We start from the raw sequence: 25,009 nt of genomic DNA, 5'->3' as shown, positions 1-25,009 counted from the left end.
GTCAATTTATAGACAAATGGCTAAAATATCTCCTTCAACTTGCTAATAATGTTTTTCTCTGGGCAGCTTGATTCAGGAAGAGCCTCTACATTACAAAATTCCAGAGGCACTATGTAATTATAATAGATTATAATGTAAATGATGCCCTTTGGAATTATACAATGCAATAGTCCTGAATTTAGGTGCCTTTAAATTTCTTCCTTAAGCCTTCTCTATACATATTGAATTGTTTATAATAATGATGTGCATTTTTTCACACTGGAAACAATAAAATCATTTTGTTTTTTGAAAACAATGAAGTCACATAGACAGGGTGCTAAGAACCATACTACGGCATGTTGAGCACTCGGTAAATAGATACTTTGCACTTATTTTCACCTGTTGTTAAAACTCTGCAGACTACAGTGCTCAGATGCCCTTGACATTTGACAGTAGGTTCTGCCAATGAGAAGCCCTAGAGAAAGATAGGAAGGCAAGTTGAGAAAGAAACACACTCTTTCTGTTTCCCAGTTCCAGTTAACAAGACCAGAGCAGCTGCCATTAAATGTGTCAATCCCTACTCCTTCAGCTCCCATAGTACCAACGTTGCTGCACTCCATCAAAGGCATCAGCAGCAGGAAGAACCAAATGGTTCCTTTACTATTTGGATACAGGCCACTCTAGACTCCTTCACCCTCTAGGCTGTGCCTGCTGTGCACTGAAGCCCTAGCCAGATCAGTCTCCCTTCACAGAGTTCCAAACACCAGCCTCATGGAGCCCCTCAACCTGCTAGGTTCTGGTAACTCCTCCTCTGGCATTTGCTTCCTCCATTATTACAGGTGGTAGCTGCCTCTGCAGTTCTTAATCTGTTTTTTTTTTTTTTTAGCATCTCCTTTTGAACTTAGACTTCTACCACTTGTGTGAACCTTGTATTAGATTTGTACTAATTCCGTATATTAAGTCTTATTTTTGAAACACCTATTATCTTGGCTGTATCATGTATCATTTTTATAATTAGAAAACAAATCTATTTTATTTTCTTAAATGTTCTCATTTTACTGAGTACAACTCTTAAAATGTATTAGCCATTGTACTATTTCCACTGTTCCCTTAGGAATTTCGTTACGTATGAGTGCCGCTTTTCCCCTTAACCAATCTTAGGCATAGGCACTTTCTTTTTTGTTGTTGTTTTTTTGTTTTTTTGTTTTTTTGAGATGGAGTCTCGCTCTGTTGCCCAGGCTGGTGTGATCTTGGCTCACTTGCAAGCTCTGCCTCCCAGGTTCATGCCATTCTACTGTCTCAGCCTCCCAAGTAGCTGGGACTACAGGTACCCACCACCACACCTGGCTAATTTTTTTTTGGTAATTTTTTAGTAGAGACAGGGTTTCACTGTGTTAGCCAGGATGGTCTCAATCTCCTGACCTCGTGATCTGCCTGCCTCGGCCTCCCAAAGTGCTGGGATTACAGGCGTGAGCCACCGCGCCCGGCCAGGCATAGGCACTTTCTTTAAAGCCCAGTAGCATAGCTGAAACAGGACTAGAAGACTGATTAACACTTAGATAGTCAATTATATAGCAAAAGATAACTACTCAAAAAAATTAAAACTGATTATTAGTATAGCTGCTCTCATTCTCAAGAGGCCACTTGTCTCCTCTGGCCTCCTCCGTATGGCAGATGCCATCATTCCTCTATGACCTACGGGGACCCCCTGGTTAGACCTGAGTATTCCCAATTTAAAGCTCAAGAGCATTGCCTCTTTCCCTTAAGGGCCCATTTTTCAGGTACCTTTTCCTCTTCCAGAATTTTCCCTGTTCCTGGAAAAGGATGATTAACAGTGGGAATAACTAACACACTTATTGACTACACACTTCTTCCTGTCCACAAAGAAGCCTTCATGGGTACCAGCAGCATGGATTATAGTGAACATGGCAAGTATGCTCATTGCCGTGATCTACAGGCCCAGCATCACATCTCCCAGGTTATCTGCATAATCCCATGTAGAAAAGGCAGCAGCTCAAGAAACAAATGAGACTGAAACTTTCCCCAGTCAATTGTTTGGGATCTCAGAGAGTATCTTCCATTCTTACTTGTTCAAATAAAAAATGACATACTTACTAATCAGTCCTCTGTTTATTTAAATTCAACAGATCTGTGAAATCCAAAAGTCTGAGAGCCACTGCTGCATGTCATTATACCAAAGGACTTTAAATACATTCAAAAGTAGAGCTGAGTTCAAAATGGGAAGGAAAAGGCATGGCCCAGCCCAGAGGTGACAGTCTAAGCGCCTGGTGATCCTGGCGAGTTGAGTGAAAGTGAGCCATAGAACAGAAGCCCCATGACAATAAATATTCACAGTCAGCTGAGGTGTTTGCAGCCAAAAGCTGGCAGTAACAGGGAAGGACACAGCATTCTCTAGTAGAGAAAGCTGGAAAGTCAAGGTAGAGTGTCCAGGATCAAGCCCAGCTAGGAAGTGAGGATGAACCAATTCATTCATCCCGGGAAAGAATAGCAGAAATCTGGGCAAGGCTGCGCCATGGCTTCTCCCAGACACCCTGGATATGAAGATCTGAGTCAGCAAGATGAATTTCAGAACCAAGCAGCTGATGGGGCTGAGACTCTATTTATATCTCTATCCAAGGTTGGGAAGACCTGATAGACCAAAATGAACAAAGGATTTGAAGTTAGCTCTCCCACAAGCTAGTCATATAACCTTGGGCATGGATGTGTGTGTGTGTGTTTTCAATATCTAGACAATTTCTTATGCCAGTTCCATGTTGAACTAGCTATGTAATTGTGGATAACTCATTTACCTCTTTGGTCTCAGTTTCCTTATCATTTGAATGACTGGGACTAAATAATATACAAGAATCTGCCCTGCAAGAACATGTTAAGGTTCTTACATTCTAATTCCCTTAAATATCTACAGCAAAGTAATGTAGGATAGACTTGAGTTCCTGGCTCTGTAACACCAGCTGTTTAAACTGCACTCAAAACTGAACGCCTGTGTGCTCAACTTTTCTTATCTAGAAATTGCATAGAACACCTACATTTGTTGGGCTATAGTGATGATTAAGTAAGACAATATATGTAAAGGAATTAGCTTCTTTCTTGGCCCATAAAAGGTGCTGAATAATTTTTTAGATGGATTCTGTGAGTGCTCTTATTGTAAAGTCTTCACAACCCACAGTGGAGTAAACACTACTGGCACTAACTTTAAATGGTCCCAGATTGTTAAAATGGTCAAGATTTTGTATCTGATTTTTATAGCTTGATTTGTTTCCTCTAGTGCATTCAGCTATTATGTTTTAATACCTTGGTGTATTTACTTATAGTGGAGTCTTTGCTCTTTATTGCTGTTTGCTTCTGTTCCACAATGGCCTTGAAAGAAGATAATCAAGTTTTTAGAGTTGTATATACCCTAAGAATCAATATGCCCTGGTTCTCCTGTAAATAAAATGTTAGGCTGTGTGTTGAGTTTATAAAAATTATTTTGTCACTACCACCCAACAACCAAGATAAAAAGATTGGGAATCATGCTTGACTTATCCTCTCCCTCACCCCGTGCTCATTTATACATCATGTCTACCTTTAACGCAGTTCAGGAATCACCTGTCTTCTCCCCACTTCCCACTCTAATCCAGCTACCAATTATCACTTCTGCTCTAAGAAAATCTGTTGACTGCCTATTCTATTTTTACCCCACCTTGGGAAGATTTTTAAGTGTCAAGAAACCGCTGGATCAGTCCTCCTGATTTACTTAGAACTCAGCCCAATTCAACACAAACTACCAGGCCAGAAAGATGACAAAATGTTTGTTTGTTTGTTTGTTTTTGAACTTAACATAACCTTCCATCTTTGTATTTTCTCTCCCTGTTCAGACATGTGTTGCTAAGAGATCCTTGGCTTGGCAGGACTCCCTAAATTTTGCTGGGAAATCATGCCTTTATTTCACTGGCCACTCTTATCAAAAGCTATCAGGCACTCTCAGAAGCTCCATCACCATCACCACAAAAGGAAACTGGTCTGCTTTTATTCATTATTGCAAGCTCCATTTTTATTTGTGAGAGAGAAGTAAAGCCTTGTAGGCTAAGTGCCAAGTTCAGGTTTTGGTTCTCTAATCTTTATGCAAGGATTGTCTCTTTACTGATCAGACAACACACAGGACATTTCTTTCACCTTTAAGAAGCCTACTAAGAATGCCCACATTAATCACTTCTATTCAACATAGTACTTGAAGTCCTAGCCACAGCAATCAGACAAGAGATAAAGGGCATCCAAATCTGTAAATAGGAAGTCAAACTGTCACTGTTTGCCAGTGATGTGATTATATACCTAGAAAACCCTAAAGACTCATCCAAAGAGCTCCTACATCTAATCAATGAATTCAGTAAAGTTTCAGGATACAAAATCAATGTACACACACTGCTATACACCAAGAGTAACTAAGCTGAGAATCAAATCAAGAACTCAGTCACTTTTGCAACAGCTGTAAAAATAAATAAATAAATAACCTAGAAATACACTTAACCAAGGAAGTAAAATATCTCTACTAGGAAAACAAAACACTGCTGAAAAAAAATCACAGGTGACACAAACAAATGGAAACACATCCCATGCTCATGGACAGGTAGAGTCAATATTGTGAAAATAACCATGCTGCCAAAAGCAGTCTACAGACTCAATGTAATTCCCATTAAAATACCATCATCATTCTTCAAAGAACTAGAAAAAACAATCCTAAAACTCATATGAAACCAAAAAAAGAGGCCACATAACCAAAGCAGTACTAAGCAAAAAGAACAAATCTGGAGGCATCACATTACCCGACTTCAATTGTACTACAAGGCTATAGTTACCAAAACAGCACGGTGCTAGCATAAAAACAGGCATGTAGACCAATGGAACAAAATAGAATATCCAGAAATAAAGCCAGTACTTAACAGCCAAGTGATCTTTGACAAAGCATACAAAACATAAAGTGGGAAAAGGACATGCTATTCAATAAATGGTGCTGGGATAACTGGCAAGCCACATGTAGAAGAAGGAAACTAGATCCTCATCTTTCACCTTATATAAAAATCAACTCAAGATGGATCCAAGACTTAAATCTAAGACCTGAAGCCATAAAAATTCCAGAAGATAACACTGTAAAAACTCTTCTAGGCATTGGCTTAGGCAAAGAATTCAGGACTAAGAATCCAAAAGCAAATGCAACAACAACAACAAAAAAAGAGACCTAATTAAACTAAAAAGCTCCCGCACAGCAAAAGACATAATCAGCAGAGTAAACAGACAACCCACAGAGTGGGAGAAAAATCTTTGCAAACTATGCATGCAACAAAGGACTAATATCTAAAATCTACAAGGAATTCAAACAAATTAGCAAGAAAAAAAAAATCCCATCAAAAACTGGTCAAAGGACACGAATAGACAGTTCTCAAAAGATATACAAGTAGCCAACAAACATATGAAAAAAATGCTCAACTTCACTAATTATAAAGGAAATGCAAATTAAAACCACAATGAGATACCACCTTACTTCTGCAACAATTGTCATAATTAAAAAATCAAAATGTAATAGATGTTAGCGTAGATATGCAAAGAGACCACTTTTACGCTGCTGGTGGGAATGTAAGCTCGTACAATCACTATGAAGAACAGTATGGAGATTCCTTAAAGAACTAAAAGTAGAACTACCATTCAATCCAGTAATCCCACTACTGGGGATCTACCCAAAGGAAAAGTCATTATATGAAAGTCACTTGAACACACATGTTTACAGCAGCACAATTCACAATTGCAGAGATACGGAACCAACCTAAGTGCCATCAACCTATGAGTGGATAAAGAAAATGTGAGATATATAGAAATATATATATATATATATATCAGCATGGCATAAAATGGAATGAAATAATGGCCTTTGCAGCAACTTGGATGGAGTCGGAGACTGTTATTCTAAGTGAAGTAACTCAGGAATGGAAAATCAAATATCATATGTTATCATTTGTAAGTGGGAGCTAAGCTATGAGGATGCAAAGACATGAGAATGATATACTGGACTTTGGGGACTTGCGGGGGAAGAGTTGGGGGGTGAGGGATAAAAGACTACACATTGGGTACAATGTACACTGCTCGGGGGATGGGTGAACCAAAATCCCAGAAATTACCACTAAAATAACTTATCCACGTAGCCAAAAAAAAAAAACCTGTTCCCCCAAAACTGTTAAAATACATTACAAAGGACAAAAGACCACAGTGTCACAAAAAGGAGCCTATTAATAAGAATATACCCAGAGAAAACCAATGAAGATGAGAACATCGAAAAAAATACCATATACACAAGATTTAGGTGAACTGCATCAAGGTTGGAGAGAACTTCACATGGGAAAGTTCAGGCACGGATGAGGGGGATTAGATTTTATCCATGGGATTTCCTAAGGGAGGAATGATTAAAATGGGTGAAGCTCACAGGACAAAGATCAAAACACAGTAAAACACAAATCCACCTGATGATACACAACAGAGTGGGCATGCCCTGAAATAAAATGTCAATCACAGAACTAGTTCAAGCAGAAATTAGATAAACCATATGTTACGTATGTTCTAAGGAAGGCTCAGGCACTGAGACTTTTAAGCTCTTTTATGATGAGGCATTATCCATTCAGGCAGCCTCAAGTTTTTTCATAATGATGTGCTACGACCTGTAGATTTTTCCTTCAGTAGAATAACACTATGATTTCCAAGTCCCTTTCAGCCAAAATTGTTCGGGTAATCCAAGTGATCTACAAAGTGCCTTGAGCTCCATGATGAAAGATGCTATATAAATGAAAAGGTACTTTTAGTCATATCATAATAAATAATGGTAATGATGATAAATGCCAGTGTCACTAAGGAGAAGCTGGCCTGCCATTTGGGAATCCAAAGCAACCAGCTGTGAGCTGGAAATAATGTGTGTCCAGGCCAGGAGGATACTCAGTGACTGAGATCACATTAACCTTTAAACCAAAGATCTGGATAAAGCCCCTGGTTTGGTGGTGTAAGCATTTAAAATTGAAGAAACTACAATACTTAATCCCTGAGCTTGAATATTGCCTTGGGTTTCTGAGACCTTTTCCAGAATGGTCAACAGGGAGCATGTTGTCTCCCTCTTCCAACAGAAGAGAAAACTGACTAGGGCAGGAGAAAAGCAAGAATTCCCAACGAATCATATGACTCTAGATCCACGGCTCTTTCCATTCTCTACTGGACCGCAGACAATTCCAGCGAAGGAGAGATTTCAGAAAAGAGCCAACTTGGATGAGAAAATGTCAAAATGGGATCATGTCCCTCAAGATGCCTTGCATAACTGTTTTCCATCCATTTAGGCTGAGAAAGTTTGCTAGTAAAATCCTTGGCTGCTCAAGCAGGGAGGAGCCATTCACTGATGTCCCAGAGCTGTTCTCTGCCATTAAAGGAACACATAGCAAGAGCCGGCTGAGTTCTGTTTGACCAGGAGCGAACACTGCTTTGGGGCCTTTCCAGCTTGAGAGCTCAGAAGGCTAATTTCTTTCCAAGGTCTGATCGAGTTTCTTAGTGAAGGACTTGGCCTCCCAGTTTTCCCATGTGCTTAAAGGCCAATCAGTCACCACAGAGAAAGAGAAGAAACCCTGCTCTCTGCCCAACATTCTCTGCCCTCAAATAATCTCCATAAAAAAGTAAATAAAATGAAGTCTGGCAACAGCTAAGCTGGGAGGAGCTCACCTGTAAGGAACACATGGGTACATGGGTGTCTTTCCTTTCTGTATGTGTGTGTGTGTACTGAAATTTTATTTTTATGGTCTGTAGCTTTTATTTGCTTTCCTTTAACCTGGTTTAACATATTTCATCATTTGGAATTTATGCTTTTCATCTTTTTGTAATTTATCATCTTCATACTTTTTTTTTTGTTATTATACTTTAAGTTTTAGGGTACATGTGCACATTGTGCAGGTTAGTTACATATGTATACATGTGCCATGCTGGTGCGCTGCACCCACTAACTCGTCATCTAGCATTAGGTATATCTCCCAGTGCTATCCCTCCCCCCTCCCCCCACCCTACCACAGTCCCCAGAGTGTGATATTCCCCTTCCTGTGTCCATGTGATCTCATTGTTCAATTCCCACCTATGAGTGAGAATATGCGGTGTTTGGTTTTTTGTTCTTGCGATAGTTTACTGAGAATGATGATTTCCAATTTCATCCATGTCCCTACAAAGGACATGAACTCATCATTTTTTATGGCTGCATAGTATTCCGTGGTGTATATGTGCCACATTTTCTTAATCCAGTCTATCATTGTTGGACATTTGGGTTGGTTCCAAGTCTTTGCTATTGTGAATAATGCCGCAATAAACATATGTGTGCATGTGTCTTTATAGTAGCATGATTTATAGTCATTTGGGTATATACTTACACCTTATACAAAAATCAATTCAAGATGGATTAAAGATTTAAACGTTAGACCTAAAACCATAAAAACCCTAGAAGAAAACCTAGGCATTACCATTCAGGACATAGGCATGGGCAAGGACTTCATGTCCAAAACATCAAAAGCAATGGCAACAAAAGCCAAAATTGACAAATGGAATCTAATTAAACTAAAGAGCTTCTGCACAGCAAAAGAAACTACCATCAGAGTGAAAAGACAACCTACAACGTGGGAGAAAATTTTCGCAACCTACTCATCTGACAAAGGGCTAATATCCAGAATCTACAATGAACTCAAACAAATTTACAAGAAAAAATCAAACAACCCCATCAAAAAGTGGGCGAAGGACATGAACAGACACTTCTCAAAAGAAGACATTTATGCAGCCAAAAAACACATGAAAAAATGCTCATCATCACTGGCCATCAGAGAAATGCAAATCAAAACCACTATGAGATATCATCTCACACCAGTTAGAATGGCAATCATTAAAAAGTCAGGAAACAACAGGTGCTGGAGAGGATGTGGAGAAATAGGAACACTTTTACACTGTTGGTGGGACTGTAAACTAGTTCAACCATTGTGGAAGTCAGTGTGGAGATTCCTCAGGGATCTAGAACTAGAAATACCATTTGACCCAGCCATCCCATTACTGGGTATATCATCTTCATACTTTTAACCTTTTCAACTTATCTATCTTCGGTGCTTATCTTTTGAAACTAGTCTATTCTTGGCTGTTTAACACTTAAATTGTTTCTTAAAAATTGAATTATTTCATCTTTCTTACATCATTCTTATTTATTTTAAGTCATTTTCATTTTATTTCTTTGAAGTTTTTGTGCTTTTAGTATTTCTTTATAATTCTCATTTTGTCTCTTTCATTTAACAATTTTAATATTGCTCTATTTTATAGTTTTCTAAACTTCTTTTTTGCTTCTTTGATACTAATTTTTATTAAAAATACATTTTCCATTGTAGATTTTGAATTTTTTTTCCTTCAATGTTTTCAGTTTATCTTGCATTCTCTTTTTCTCATGGGATAGAATGTCCATTCCTATTCATCTATTACCATGGCAAGGGGCGGCTTTATCCTTTGCCCACAAAGTTTGAAAGACCTCTTTGTGGATGTTAATCCTGTCACCCTCATGCACCACCTGTGTGACTTTGGGTGCCTCATCTGATGTCTGGGCCTCAGCTCACAAACTCTGAGAATGTGGTCCATTTCAACGGAGCTCACCAGGCACAGGAGCCATCTTTCCCATCATATATTTCGAAGAGTTCTGTAAGGGCTAGGTAAAGAGAAGAACAACCTCAACTTCTGTTTTTCAGCTGACATTTTATTTAGCTAGAGGGACACCATTCTTATAGCTGTGTCCTATCAGAGCTAATTGAGAATAAAGATTTCCCTGTAGTAAATATTAATAAGTAAATAAAAGCATTGGTCTTACTCTGAAGAAATCACAGTTTGGGCCCTGACTTTATCATTAACCCACCATGTGATTCGGACAAGTCATTTGATTACCCTGGACACCAGTTTCCTCCTTTTTAAAAGAAAAATGTTAAACTAGATTCTTCCTCTGCTATTAATTGCCTGTGATTCTATAGCTTCCTATTTTTTAATTAATTTATTTTGTAGAGATGGGGTCTCACTGTGTTGCCCAGACTGGTCTTGAACTACTAGTCTCAAGTGATCCTCCTGCCTAGGCCTCAATTCTATACCTTTCTACTCAAAGAAACCATGAGACTGACATCAGTGTGTATGGAAAGTAGGTTGTTATTTGTAGCAGAAAACAGAAAACCAAGAGTTTATTCTCGACAGAGTACCGAGGCCTCTCCAATCACGCCCACTTGGTGAAATGACAGTGTCACTGTGGTAGCATAATTGTGGGTTTGGCTGAGCCAGGTGCCTGACATACTTGCCGTTGATGACACCATCTGGGTTGAGCATGGGTATGATCTTGAAGATGAAGTTTTCCCTCAAGAGCCTAGCCACAGGGTCACTGCTGACCAGGAACTCCAAGGTACCCTTCATCACCCAACTGGCATTGCTCTCTCCTGGATGAACTCGAGCGGTGATCACCTGATATGGACGATGTCCTGCAGAAAAAGGGACATAAGAAAATTAAACCCAAATTCGCTTTCCGTTTCCATCAAGATGTCCTCCAGGGGACCAGATTTTCACATGATTGGCATGAGGTTTTAAATAGATGGATTGCTTCTAACACATATCTGATCTACATTTACCCATTTTCTATCTTCCTCTGTGGTCTGCAAGACTCAAGAAAGTATGAAGGTACAGCTCAAGGCTGTCATCAAAAATGTAACTATTTGATGGTATGAAAAGAACCCAAGAAGCAGATTTTATCAAGATCACAAAAGAAATAACGAATTCTCCAGCGTTCAATAGCATGATGCTAGATGTCACAAATCTGAGATTGATTATCTTCATCTCTCACTACCTCTGGGATCTCAGGCAAATGAATTAATTTCTTTCACACTATCTCCTATCTATAAAATGGGGACAATAATACTGACTTTATGTGGTTGTTATAAAAAACAAAAAGAAGTAAATATAAAGCACTCACTATATTGCCTGCCATTCAGTATGTTAGCTCTTTCCCTCCTCATTCGTAAAGTCTGTGGGTGGGATGGTCCCTCTCATTCCTTAGCAGAAATAGAAGGCAAGTAACAGAAGCAGTATCTTTGGAACTCCATGACTGTAAGACCCTGAACCCAATCCTTGAGAGAGATTTGACAAAAGAGTTAAATATCTGGAAGCTCAATCTTGGAGTCACAATGCTTGCTTCACTTTGCAAAGGGAGTCAGGAAAACACTCTCTGCCCAGTTACAGGTAGTGTATTGACATGAACAGTCTTTATGGAGAATGTGCTGATGAGGGAAAGATAGGAATGTCTTCCCTCCTTTGTTTATAGAAGATAGCTGGAGTATCATAGTGCTGAAATGCATTCTAAAGCCATGTCTGGGCTCAGGTGGAAAATGTGTTTTGATTCATTTACTGACGTGTGTGTATATATATATATACACACACACACATATATACACACACACGTATATGATTTTATATATATACACATATATATGAATATATGATTTTATATATATACACATATATATGAATATATGATTTTATATATATACACATATATATGAATATATGATTTTATATATACACACATACATAGATACAATAGAATACTATTCAACCATAAAAAAATGGAATTCTGTCATTTTCAGCAACATGGATGAGTCTGGAGCACATTGTGTTAAGTGAAATAAGACACACACGGAAAGACAAACATGATACTATCTTACTCATACAGAATCTAAAAAACCGTAGCCTTTTTGAAGATACAAACTGTGTCTCAAATTGTGCACAAAGAAAGAAAAAATTGAATATCTTTTGATAACAGAGCTAAAGAATAGGCAATGGAAGATATAAAGAAAACACTTTAAAATTACTGAATTATGTTATTATCATCAACTAAGACCAAAAAAAAAAAAAAAAAACCTAAAGACTATCTGTCTCTTCCGTATTTCTGCTGACAGCCATTAATCCACTGAGGTCTAGATTTAAGGGGTGTAGATCAGTGCATTTTTACTGACTATGGTGAAAACAGGTTACTTCAGCTCCTTGTAGGTCACCTATACACTGGAGGTAACACTCAGCTATATTTTCCCTTAAGCAGGTGTCTTGAGCATATTCCAAGAACTGCAGGAGCACTGGGTAGAAAAAGTTGAATAAATTATAGTCCTTGTTCTCTAAGAGGCCATAGCATTTGTCAGTAGTGACAAATATGAAAGAAAATAATTACAAGTGAGCTAATGGAGGTGTATACAAAACACCAAAATAGGTATGACTGAGAGAGGTAAGGCCATTTCCAGAGATGTGATGGTATTCACACTGGATCTTGCAAAATAAGTATTATTTACCAGATGGAGACGGTGAGGAGGGTCTTCTGAACAAAGAAAGGGACATATGCCAAAACCAGTGGCGCAAAAGTTGATGAATTAAAAAATGAAGACAAGTTATGTGTGGCTCAAGCAAAGGGCTAGAGATGGTGGAACATAAATTTTAAAAAGTAGGCTAATATTAAACTGGTAAGATCCTTTCTTATATATTTTGTTTAGGGATTTGGACTTCATCCTGTAGATCAGACATTCTCAACCATAGAGTCAGTGTCTCACTGATATCCTGTGATAAGTAACAGAGTATATTGCAGAGTCATCAGTTAGCAATAAAAGTGCAAGTGCTTGCTTATGATATTACATACATGGCACAAACTGCCGGTCACCTGCCCAGTAGCCTTTCTCCCTTTCTTTCTTATTACCAGGGCCCTGATTTTTGAAGGGGAAGGAATTTGCCCATATTAAAATACTAGCTTCATGGATCCTTTTGTAGGTAGGAGTGGCCGTGTGACACAGTTGTGTCCAGTGAGATTTAAATGTTACTAGAGTGTGAGTCCTTCTGGAAAACTAATTAAAGGGAACAGTTTCATCTGGTAAATGCCTACTTGGTTTTTGTGTCTTGTCCTTCGCCCTTCTTCTTCCTCCAGTTTTGCACATAGATGTGATACCTTCAGATGAGAAAGCCAACTTGAGAATCAAAGTCACATGCTAAAGATGGTGACTATAAAAGTAGAGGGAGCCAGGGTTCTTGGCAAATTCCTTAAGCAGCTATACCACATTTTCACCAGCTTCTTCGTTACTTCTGGATGTTTGAGAACAGTAAACCACTATTTGGTTAGGCCACTGTACTCAGGTTTTTGCTACACCCTGTTAAACTCAATGTAAGATCAGGTTTAAAGTCATCCCTATAATAATATTACCTTGAATGACATGTATTCGTGTGTGCTTTCTAGATTGTGGAGAAAAGAGTGAAATAGTTGTAGGGAGAATGATATTTGACATGTGTGTTTTAGAAAAGAACAATTGAGAACCGCTATCTTAAGTAAAAGGGAGATGATGAATTTTCACCAGAAGAAATATATGCCAAAGGCTGTGCTTTATAAAACGAATTCTGAAATTATTGTAGATGACATGTTTACCCAATCAGGGACAGTACAGCATAGTGAATTACAGAACAACTTTAGGAGCCGTATTTCCAGGGTTCAAATTCCAGCCTCACCATTTTTAACATGAGATGAGTTATGTAAGTTTCTGAAAAAACTGGGCAATGGATTTGTCTTACTTTTTCTGGGCTTCCATAGCAGAATACCATAGACTGGGTGGCTTATAAACAACTGAAATTTCTTTTTTACAGTTCTGGAGACCAAGAAATCTATGATTAAGGTGCCAGCAAATTCTGTGCCTGGTGAGGCCCCGCCTTCTGTTTCTTAGATGACTTTCTTTTTACTGTGTCTTCACATGTGGAAGGGACAACTGAGTTCCCGCAAGCCTCTTTTCTTAAAGTACTAATCCCATTTATGAGGGCACTACCCTCATGACCTAATCAACTTCCAAAGGTTTCACCTTCTAACACCATCACTTTGGGAATTAGGATTTCAACATATAATTTTGGGAGGACATACATATTCAGTCCATAGCAGATTAGGTGTTCTGCACCATAGGACTAATGACTCACTAACTGAAACTTTCTAAAAAAAAATGTTGGAAAGAAGGAGATGTACAGTTAGCTAGCTAGGCACAACTGAAATTAATGGGAGGTCAACTTTCCTACTATATCATTTGCTCACAGTTGGTTTCGCTTTTTCCAAAGCAAGCTGTGTTGGCACGCCAATAAAAAGCTTGTTTCGAAATAAAGAGGCTTGATGAATTTGTACCCAATCAGTATCCTATTTTCAGTTCTATAATTCCATATCACTCTCTTTGTGATTTTTGAACTATGTTCATTTGCAGCATATTGGACAACAATAGTAAGTGCTTTCAGCCCAGCAAGATGAAATAAGAAATGGCTTAAGCTCTTGTAAATTTTTGACACTAATAAAACACTTCCATTGTCTGGGCCAGTTGGCTTCCATTGCCTGATATACCCAGTACAACGCAGTACATTAATCAATAAGCCAAATGCAAGCTCTAACAGAGAGACATCAACAATGTGTTTCTTTCCATTGGAGAGTCAAGTTGATAATCTGCTGTATTGTAATACACCACAAGACCTTGCAGGCTGTTCTAGTATCCTGAAGAAGCAAATGGGGACAACGATGGATTCTCATGAAGACATAAGCAGTATTTTAGCCAGTTCTAGTTGGCTTTCCTCTCTTCCCCTCTGTGATTTAAGACAATTTTGCAGTCATGTTGGTAAGTTAAACTTACAAGACCATTCAGTTGTAGCAGCAAATGGTACTCCAGAGAACTCATAATGGACAACAGCTGCAAATAGTATGCACCACACATACCATGTGGTTTTTTCTTGCAATTGACAATCTCAGTCTTAGTAACTCGTGTCTGCTCAGGGTCAGGCAAAAAGTGCCAGACATTTGCATTTATTTTTTTCTGCAATTAATAAAATATGTTTCAGTGACCACCATAGTCTATGGGGGAGTCATGGTTTGGACAGATTTTTATTCTTAAAGCTACATATTGAATTTATAGTGGTAATGACATCTGTGAAAAGAAATTAGGAACAAGTAGGGGATTGAATAATGCCTAAGAGATATCAGGCCTTTAGGCCAATGAAAAGTTGAGTAAAAACTGAAGACATGTGTGATGATAAACATGTGTACCCAACTATATAAACATCCATTCATTTATTCCTTCTTTCTTTCAACAATATATATTAAGCTTCTACTGGCACTCTGCAGGGTTCTGTAGATTACAAGATAAATAATGGTTTTTTGCCCTCAGGAAACTAATAACAGTCTGGTAGGAAAGAAAGGCGCACAGATAATTACAATCCAATGTCATCAGGGACATTCATCAGGATATTTTCAAACACAGTGGAGTAATCATTGTGACATCATTTATACTAACGCAAACAACTGTAAATGACTTAAACACACATTCATAGGAAACTAGTTCAGGAAATAATATGCAAAACAGAATGCTATGCAGCCATTAAAAATGATACATAAGTCTTTTTCTGTCAACAGAAAAAGGTACCTGTGATATAACAGTGAGTGAAAAAAAAACAGACGACAGAGTGCATCACAGAAGGATCCCATTTGTATGTGGCTGTAAAATTTATACAAAGGTATCTATACATACAGACAGCTGCAAGTAGAGGTAATCTACGTGATTTTAAGGTCATCTTTATCCCTATCTGGAATGTTTACTTTTTTAGAGAATAACAATCATATGTCAATTTCACAAAGGCAAAGTATTTTCAAATACTAAGGCACCACAGGAGAAGAAGAGTAAAAAAAATGAATTTTCACAGAAAAGGTAACATTTGATCTGGTCTGTCCAGTTTAATTGTTTGCCAAGTAAAGAAAAGAAAAAAGAAAGGTAGTAGAAATGGCCTAAGTAGACGTATTTGCAAACGTCTGAGGTCATAAAGTACATAATACCCAAGGAAAAATGAAATGGTTTAATGTGACTAAAGCACAGGCCATTTGGAAGGCAAGAGAAGAAATGAAGGTACAAAAACTAAGTTCGTGCCTGCTTCTGCAGCCCTTTCTAGGGCATACTAAGGGTTTGGGAACAATCTTGTATGCTATGGAAGCACCACAAAAAAAAAAAAAAAAAACAACATTATACAAAGGTATGATCAGATGGGGCTTCTTGGAGCTGAAGAATTAGATAGTGGGATTAAGGGGTAGAAGAAATGACCAGGAGAGCAGGTTTGATTTCAAGGTGGAATCATGCAGCTAACATGAAGTCCAGCAATCCTAGAAGAGAGTGTATACAACCTGTTAGAAGGAAAACAGGATGAGGAAGGAAGGAGACAGGAAACAGGAGTGGAAAAGGAAGTGGAAAGATTCTGAGAAAAAAAAATAAAATGAGAAAAATTTGTATATAAGACACATGCTACTATGTTTTCCAAAAAAGGTACATACCATGCACATTTTATGCACTGTGCATTTTTCATTTACCAATATATCTTGAAGATATTTCCATATCAATATTAAAAGATGTTTCTATCTTTTTTATTAGTTTGTGATATAATTTACGCAAATACATTTTACCAATTGTAGTGCTACAAGTCAATAAATTTTGACACATGTATACAGTGTTGTAAAACCAAATGATCATGATATAAAATTATTATTGTCATCTCCGATATTCTCCTCATTTCACTTTGCAGGCAATCCTTTCACCCCACCCCTAGCCTCTGGCAACCACCGATTTGCTTTTTTTTTTTTTTTTTTTTTTTAATCACCATAGTGCTTCCTTTTCTGGAATTTCATAATTAAATCATACAGTGTGAGTAGCGGAGGCTCACGCCTGTAATACCAGGACTGTGGGAGGCCGAGGCAGGCAGATCACCTGAGGTCAGGATTTCAAGACTAGCCTGGCCAACATGGCAAAACCCCATCCCTACTAAAAATACAAAAATTTTCTGGGCATGGTGGTAGGCGCCTGTAATCCCAGCTCCTTGGGAGGCTGAGGCAGGAGAATCGCTTGAACTCAATAGGCGGAGGTTGCAGTGAGCCAAGATCACACCACTGCACTCCAGGCTGGGTGACAAGAGCAAAACTCCGTCTCAAAAAAAAAAAAAAAAATCATACAGTATATAACTTTTCTGCCTGGCTTCTTTAACTTAGCATAATACTTTTGAGAGCTATCTATGTTGTTGGATGCATCAGTAATTTCTTTTAATCACTGAGTTGTATTCCAAGGTACCACATAGCAATGAATATGCCACAATTTGTTTATTCTCTCACCTCTTGATAGACATTTGAGTTCTTTCCAGTTTAGGGCCATTATGAATAAAGCTGTTAGGATCAAAGAATGTTATTGGGTACAATGTCCCATATACACCAATTAGGTCAAGTTTGTTAGTCATATTTCTCATATTGTCTATATTCTTACCAATATTATATCTGCTTGTTCCATGAATTATTGAGAGTGGTATGTTAAAATCTCCAAAGATGATTGTGAATTTGTCAATTCCATATTAAGTTGTCAATTCTTTATTTTTAGGCTATGTTATTAACTGCATACAGATTTAGAATTATTATATTTCCCTGCTTAACTGAACTTTCTATCATTATATCTCTCCAGTTCTCCTAAGGCATTGCCTTAATGTCTCCTTTGTGTGTATAAATATAGCTTTGCTGGCTTTCTTTTGGTTAGTATTTAAAATATATATTTTTTTCATCACTTTCAGTGTTTCCATCGCTTTACAAGTATTTGTCTTTTGAAGCACCATATGGTTGTATATTGTATTTTATTTAGTCTAGCACTGTTTTATTTTAATTGAAGCATTTAGTCAAAATTTCCATTTCATATAATTAATGATTTATATTGGCATATAGCTATCAATTTAATATTTGCTCTCCATTTGTCCTAATGTACAATCAATTCTTTTTCCCATCTGACCTTCATTTGGATTGTTTTTTTCCCATTGTTTCTTTTTTCTCCTCTATTAGCTTGTTATATATCCTTCTATTCTTTTTCAGCAGTTACCTTAGAGATTACAAGGTACTTCTTTGATTTATTATAGTGTAATATAATCTACTATATTTTAGTTTCCACTACATATCCTAAAATCCATAAGACATTTACATTTATTGTGTAATAAAGTCAATATTGATTTAAACCACATATTTACTCTTTTAATTACTCCTCACTCCTTGCTGCATCTACAAACTTTCATCAGGTTTCATTTTTCTCCTGCCTGAAACTCACCTTTTAGTGTTTCTTCTGATATGAATCTGCTGGCAGTGAACACATGCACTTCTTATTTGTCCGAAAGTGAACTCATTTTATCCTCAGTTTTGAAAAATGTTTTTGCTGGGCATAAAATCGTATCACCCTTGCTCATAACCTCTCCATTTTCCACATCTCTCCATGTTTCTTCCACCAAGATTGTGCAAGAACTTGACAGCTTTTAACAGTCTTTAGGTACCTGGAAACTTATCTCCTCATTTTCAGAAATAGAAATGTGTGTTTTTGTTTTCTGTTGTATGTGTTCTTTTTACATGTTTTCCAAGACAAGGAAAAAAACTTTTATCGAAATTTCCAAATTATTGAACTTTCTTATACTCCTTATTTTTTTAATGTTTTCTGTTGATTCTCCTAAAGTTTCCAGGAAAATAATCCTAACCCCTGCAAATAATAAAGTATTTTCTTCTCTTCAAAAGCTATATCAGTTATTACTGATACATTTCTAATTTCTCAGAATTTTCTCAATACTGCAAAATAAAAAGAATCCTTTAAATTCATGCCATGTTATTACAACTGGTAGCTATATGACATAGTAACAAATAATTCTGACTAGCTCTGTTCAAATGTGTGGGATTGTATGTAAACACATTCATGGCATTTTTATAGCACCTTGCAGCAGAGAAGGCGTTTTCACCTGTATTATTCCTTTGGTATTGAGAGTAAATCTGTGAAGTAGGCAAGGCAGGAATTATCACTATCTTGCTTATAAGGCAAGAAAAGAGAGAAAGCAAGGGAAAAACTTAGGTGTTCTGAATCAAAATCCAATATTCTTTTCATTTCATTATGTATTATTTTGCCTGTATATATTTAAGAGGAAGGCCAAAATGAATCTTATTGAGACAAAATATGATATAGTGAGGGAACAAGTACCATGTAAAGTATGAATTGGAAGACTTTGGTTTGAGATCTGGTTCTGCCTCTTACTGATTGAATGGATTTGGGAAAATTAAAATCTTTTGAAATCTGTTCTCTACCCATAAAGCAAGGCTCTCCTAAGTCTTTGCTGCACTAAATATAATGATTATCAATGGCAACGTGAAACAGGGTAGATGAAAATCAAACTTTTTAGCCAATGGTTTCAATCTGCTTTAATTCTATTGGTTCCTTCAGTATTCTTTTAATAGAGCTGCTAACAGGAAGCAAAATTACATGGAGCTCCTTCATCTCTCTTTTCCTCTTTTCCAATATTCAGATGCTAGTGCTAATAAGCAGAAAAGTGGTCCAAAGTTGGGTGGTAGCAGAAGAAAATAGAAAGTGCAGGTAATCACGGCTAATAATCAGCTTCAGAACAATGAAGTGTGAGCTGGCTTTCTCTTGCTGGGACACAATTCCTTCCCAGATGAGCAGGGTTTGTCTGCACCCAAGCCATCTTTTACAAACTCTTAAGCTGTGATCTTTCTGACCCATATACCACTGGAATAAGAAACTGACCAGATTATCATTTCCAAACCATTTGCCTTCACCAGAAATTGTTCTTCTTCAGCCCTACCAGCCTTCCAGTGACAGGAAGTGGCCCCAGACCCTGTCCCTCCCAGAATTTTGCACTCTGCCTTTTCCCCAAAACCTGACATGTGACCTCCATTACCTCCAGATGACAAGGAGCCCAAGAAGCTCTGACATCTTTCAGTGATGGATTTGCTTAGTTTTCACCAAAAAGGTGTGGGGATTCATACATTGGCAGAGCGGGGAACAGAGATTCTGATGGTCCTACTCACCGCACTGGGGATTCTTGGGGACAGCAGGGAGGAAGGCATGGAGGCCAAGGCTGACCACAGGCCCTTTGTAGCTGATAAGCTTTGGAAACTGATTGAAGGATAATGATCATTCTATTGGCAGCCTACAAATATTTTTCTTAAATCTTTTCAGCTTCTTCACAAATTGTAAGTAATACACATATTTTCCTATTAATGTTCAGGACCTTCAAGTCCCACCCTCTCTCTTTCCTTCTCTCTCAAACATATATCCCCCTTTCTTCTTCACTGCATTACTACAACCTCTTCCTTAACATCTGGTCCAGCCACACAGCAGCATATAAGGTGTAAAAACGAAAACCTAAGTCTGATGGTATCATCTTCCAGGTAACACACTGTAGTAGAACCCACAGTCCTTTGTCTCCTCATTGAAAGTGTACCCCACTCCAGCTGGCCCAGCCAATTGGTCTCCTTTCCTGTCACTCCTGAACCAAATACCCATCCTCTGATTTTTACTGTTCCCAAAACACACTGTGTCCTTTCCTGTTCATCCTCACTTCTTCTACCTAGCAAATTCATTGTCCTTCCACCTGAAGCTTTTCTTGATGCCCCAGGCGAAAGAGTAACTCCCTTCTCCTGGGTCCCAGGCACATCATCTATGCAACTGTGTACAACTCACCATGTGACCTTAGAATCCATTTTCATATTTGGTCTCTTCCATCACCCTCTCTGCTTTCCATACCTTATTTCTCTGTTGTCTACACGGGAATTATTCAGAAAATATTTGCTGAGTAGATAGGTGCAATTAACTGTAATTAACTCCTGTCATTAACTCCTCCATGCTCAGTTATGTCACAACATAAACAACATAATCACTCATTTTTTATTCATTAATTCATTCATTCAAAGAATATTTATTTATTGAGGTCTTGTGATGCAACAGGCACTATAATAGGGACTGTGGTGAAAGAGTTAAAGTCCCAGCCAAATAAGGGCTGGGAAGTGGAGAAGGGAGAAAATAACATCATGTAAGTACTATGAAGGTCCCAGGCTTGAGGTCCTGGGCATTAGTGGGTATTTACTTAAAGCAGAGGGAGGCAATGGGGATTGAAAGAGGAGGAGTGGAATCATCATTTTAGAAAAGAAGGCTCTTTGAGGAGTTGACAGATAAGCAGAGACTTCTCTGGATTGAGGAAACTTGGCCAGTTAAAGAAATGAAATGAATTTAAGTGGGGATGGCAAAGAGTATGTGAGGAAAAGGGTACCACGTGCCAAATACCACGATCTCATTTGTAATTTTGCTCCATTCCATATAATTTTCCATACCACAGTCAAAGCCCACCCCTCTCCCAGAAAACTCACAAATAATCCACCCCTCGTCTAGCATAAAATCAAAAAATAATCTTGAAAATGGGCAACCAGCTGGCCTGGGGCTGCTCTGCCTACAGAGTAGCCATTCTTTATTCCTTTACTCTCTTAATAAACTTGCTTTCACTTTACAAAGAAGAAAAAGAAGAAGGAGGAGGAGGAGGGAGGAGGAGTGGGAGGAGGGAGGGAGGAGGAAGGGGGAGGAGGGAGGGGGAGGGTGGAGGAGGAGGGAGGATGACGGTGGAAGAGGGAGGAAGGGGGAGGAGGATGAGGGGGAGGAAGGGGGAGGAGGATGAGGGGGAGGAGGGGGAGGGGGAGAGGGGAGGAGGGGGAGGGGGAGAGGGGAGGAGGGGGAGAGGGGAGGAGGGGGAGGGGGAGAGGGGAGGAGGGGGAGGGGGAGAGGGGAGGAGGGGGAAAGGGGAGGAGGGGGAGAGGGGAGGAGGGGGAGAGGGGGGAGGGGGAGGGGGAGAGGGGAGGAGGGGGAGGGGGAGAGGGGAGGAGGGGGAAAGGGGAGGAGGGGGAGGGGGAGAGGGGAGGAGGGGGAGGGGGAGAGGGGAGGAGGGGGAGGGGGAGAGGGGAGGAGGGGGAGAGGGGAGGAGGGGGAGGGGGAGAGGGGAGGAGGGGGAAAGGGGAGGAGGGGGAGGGGGAGAGGGGAGGAGGGGGAAAGGGGAGGAGGGGGAGAGGGGAGGAGGGGGAGAGGGGGGAGGGGGAGGGGGAGAGGGGAGGAGGGGGAGGGGGAGAGGGGAGGAGGGGGAAAGGGGAGGAGGGGGAGGGGGAGAGGGGAGGAGGGGGAAAGGGGAGGAGGGGGAGGGGGAGAGGGGAGGAGGGGGAAAGGGGAGGAGGGGGAGGGGGAGAGGGGAGGAGGGGGAAAGGGGAGGAGGGGGAGAGGGGAGGAGGGGGAGAGGGGGGGAGGCGGAGGGGGAGAGGGGAGGAGGGGGAGGGGGAGAGGGGAGGAGGGGGAGGGGGAGAGGGGAGGAGGGGGAGGGGGAGAGGAGAGGAGGAGGGGAGGGGGAGGGGGAGGAGGAGGAGAATAAAACAAACAAGGTAATTTTTAAAAGTCAGATAGGAAAACCAGTTAGGATCCTAACATATGAAAATAAAACAGTTCTGTGCTTCAAATACCCAAAGGATGCACACATCACTTTAAATTATTTGGACTGGATAGTGGTCGCCCATCAGAACACTTCACTTTCTGTGACCATTGAGAGTCTTCATCCATGAAGTGGCAGACAGGACTATGTGCCCATTCATGTATTCAACATTTATTGGATATCATCTTCTGTGTGTCAAAAACTATACCAAACCCTGAGGATGTCAAGGAGTGTTAGACAAAGTTTCTGTCCTCAAAGAATTCCCACTTTCCCCATGGGAAACCAATAGGTATTTATGGGAAGTAAAATAATTTAAGCCTTTCAGAAATTTTCCTCTACTAGAAAAGTGTTTCTCAAACTTCAAAGTGTGTGTGAATCCTCTGGAGATCTTGCTGAAATGCAGATTCTGCTCCAATGAGTCTGAGGTAATGCCTGAGACTCTGCATTTCTACCAAGCCCCCAGATGTTGCCAAAATTAAGGAATCAGACTTTTGAGGAGCAAAGCTCTCCCTGTTCAACAGAGATATAATACAAGGCGCACGAGTAATTTTATTTTTTCTAGTAGCCACATTTTTAAAAAGCAATGTAAGGTGAAATTAATTTTAATAATATATTTTAACCCAATAGATAGTAAAAATGACTATTTCAGTATGTTATCATATGAAAAAATGATGAATGAGACATAGATATTGAGTGAGACTTTTTGGTGCTAAGTTATCAGACTTTTGGGGGTATACTTTATACTTGCAGCCCAGAGCAATTTGGACTAATCACTTTTAATTACTCAATAGCCTCAGGAGGCTCTCGGCTGCCGGATTGAAAGATGCAGCCCTAGACCCTCTGCCAGCTTGCTAACTAAAGCCCCTCACCACGCTGAATAGTAAAAGTTTATTATACCCCAGTGGAACAGAGCTGAGACATTGAGAAAATGAATAACAGAATAAGGTTTTTTCCCCTCAAAACATTCTGTTTTGCTGCCTTCTTTCTCACAAAACTATCCAATTTCAAAATATTACCAACTCGTATTTCTTTGCAAAGGGTAATCTCGCCTTCTTATTTTGTACCCTCTGTCTCTAAACTATAAGAAAGTGAGCTCACATAATGGGAATAAATGAAAAGAAAATCAGCAAATCTATTCCTGGGCAATTTTCAGATAACCAAGAGGAAGTGGTGTAATCGAGGCTGAGATAACGATTTTAGACTCTGAATAAAGATGAGCCAATCCATCTGCATTCCCTCATCTGCATCAAACTACAGATTTTTCTGGAAATTGTTATATTATAATATGCTGGGAATAAAAAATAATACATCTGTGCTATAATGATACGTAATATATACAGTATAATAATAAAGTATTTGGGTTGGGTTTGAGAAATTTACTACACACAGAAACGGCAGTCACTTGGGAGAAGCGTGTAATCGCATCAGGAAAATTGCAGACAGATGCTGTGCACCCGCCCCCATCAATCTATCAGCTGATTTCACTTAGGGATGTTTGCAACTGTGCTGCAGACCTGCCGGCTGGCTCACTTGTATCCCACGCTACTAGCTCCTTTGCCCCCAGATCTCCCTGGTAAAATTAACACTGCCAGGAGGAAAGCATTAACTGATTCCCTCAAGCTTCAGGAGTTCTCATGAAAGCTCCAGACACCTCAAGGCCAGATCACTTCTGTTTGGCTGTTCATGGCCGAGTCTCAAGCAGTCTCCTTCCAGAGCTCCTGCCCTAAGCACTACCTCAATGGAGCCCACGCGGTACAGCAATCTAGACTCATCACCAAAATGAGATGGGAAGGGGACCGTGACATGCTCCACGAAGACTCATTCAACACATCCCACCCTGTTATACTTTATTACATTTCACCAGGTTTAGACATATTATAAAGCACTGAGAGATAACAATCCTGAAGAAAGAGAAAGCTATTGATTTAATTCAGAAAACTTTGAAATACAGTCTAGTGAATAATTTTGCTCTCAGGTCAGATATGTTTCTTGCTCTGCTCTTTCCCACATTATTTGCCTGAAAAAAAGTATTAGAACAGGAGAAAGATCCAAAATCCTTGAGGAAGCAGGCTCTGGGCTCCGGGACAGAGTTTCCTCTAGAAGCAAAGTATCTGCCCTTGCAGCAAGCACTGCAGCGGGCTGAAGTGGGTCAATTTTGTTGCAGGATGCCATTACACGTCAGCAAAGAACGGCAGGGAAAAGGTAAGAGGAGTGAAACAATGTGAACTCACGTGCAATGAAATGTTTTATTATTTTTATTTTTATTTTTTTGAGATGGAGTCTCACTCTGTTGCCCAGGCTGGCATACCGTGGTGCAATCCCAGCTCACTGCAACCTCCACTTCCCAGGTTCAAGAGATTCTCCTGCCTCAGCCTCCCGAGTAGCTGGGATTACAGGCGCCGCCACCATGCCCGACTAATTTTTGCATTTGTAGTAGAGGTGGGGTTTCACCATGTTGGTCAGGCTGGTCTTGAACTCCCGACCTTCAGTAACCCACCTGTCTCAGCCTCCCAAAGTGCTGGGATTCCAGGTGTGAGCCACTGCGCCCGGCCCAGTGAAATACTTAAGATAAGCAATTAGGAATTTTTTTTTTTTTTTTTTTACATACTGAATGCTTACT

The 25,009-nt window shown here is 39.5% G+C and overlaps 1 protein-coding gene across 1 annotated transcript in view; it reads right to left on the bottom strand.

Annotated features, from left to right (window-relative positions):
• Positions 1–25,009, bottom strand: part of AGBL1 (AGBL carboxypeptidase 1) — an 837,843-nt gene that overhangs the window by 509,719 nt on the left and 303,115 nt on the right. Inside the window, exon 18 of the mRNA XM_009429779.4 lies at positions 10,346–10,526. Coding sequence (XP_009428054.3) covers positions 10,346–10,526 — 181 coding nt within the window. The remainder of the gene's footprint in view (positions 1–10,345; positions 10,527–25,009) is intronic.

Source organism: Pan troglodytes, chromosome 16 (assembly GCF_028858775.2).
Source record: "Pan troglodytes isolate AG18354 chromosome 16, NHGRI_mPanTro3-v2.0_pri, whole genome shotgun sequence".
Taxonomy (NCBI): Eukaryota; Metazoa; Chordata; class Mammalia; order Primates; family Hominidae; genus Pan; species Pan troglodytes.
Note: the sequence above shows the minus strand (reverse complement) of the source record. Positions and strands in the feature narration are given on the sequence as shown.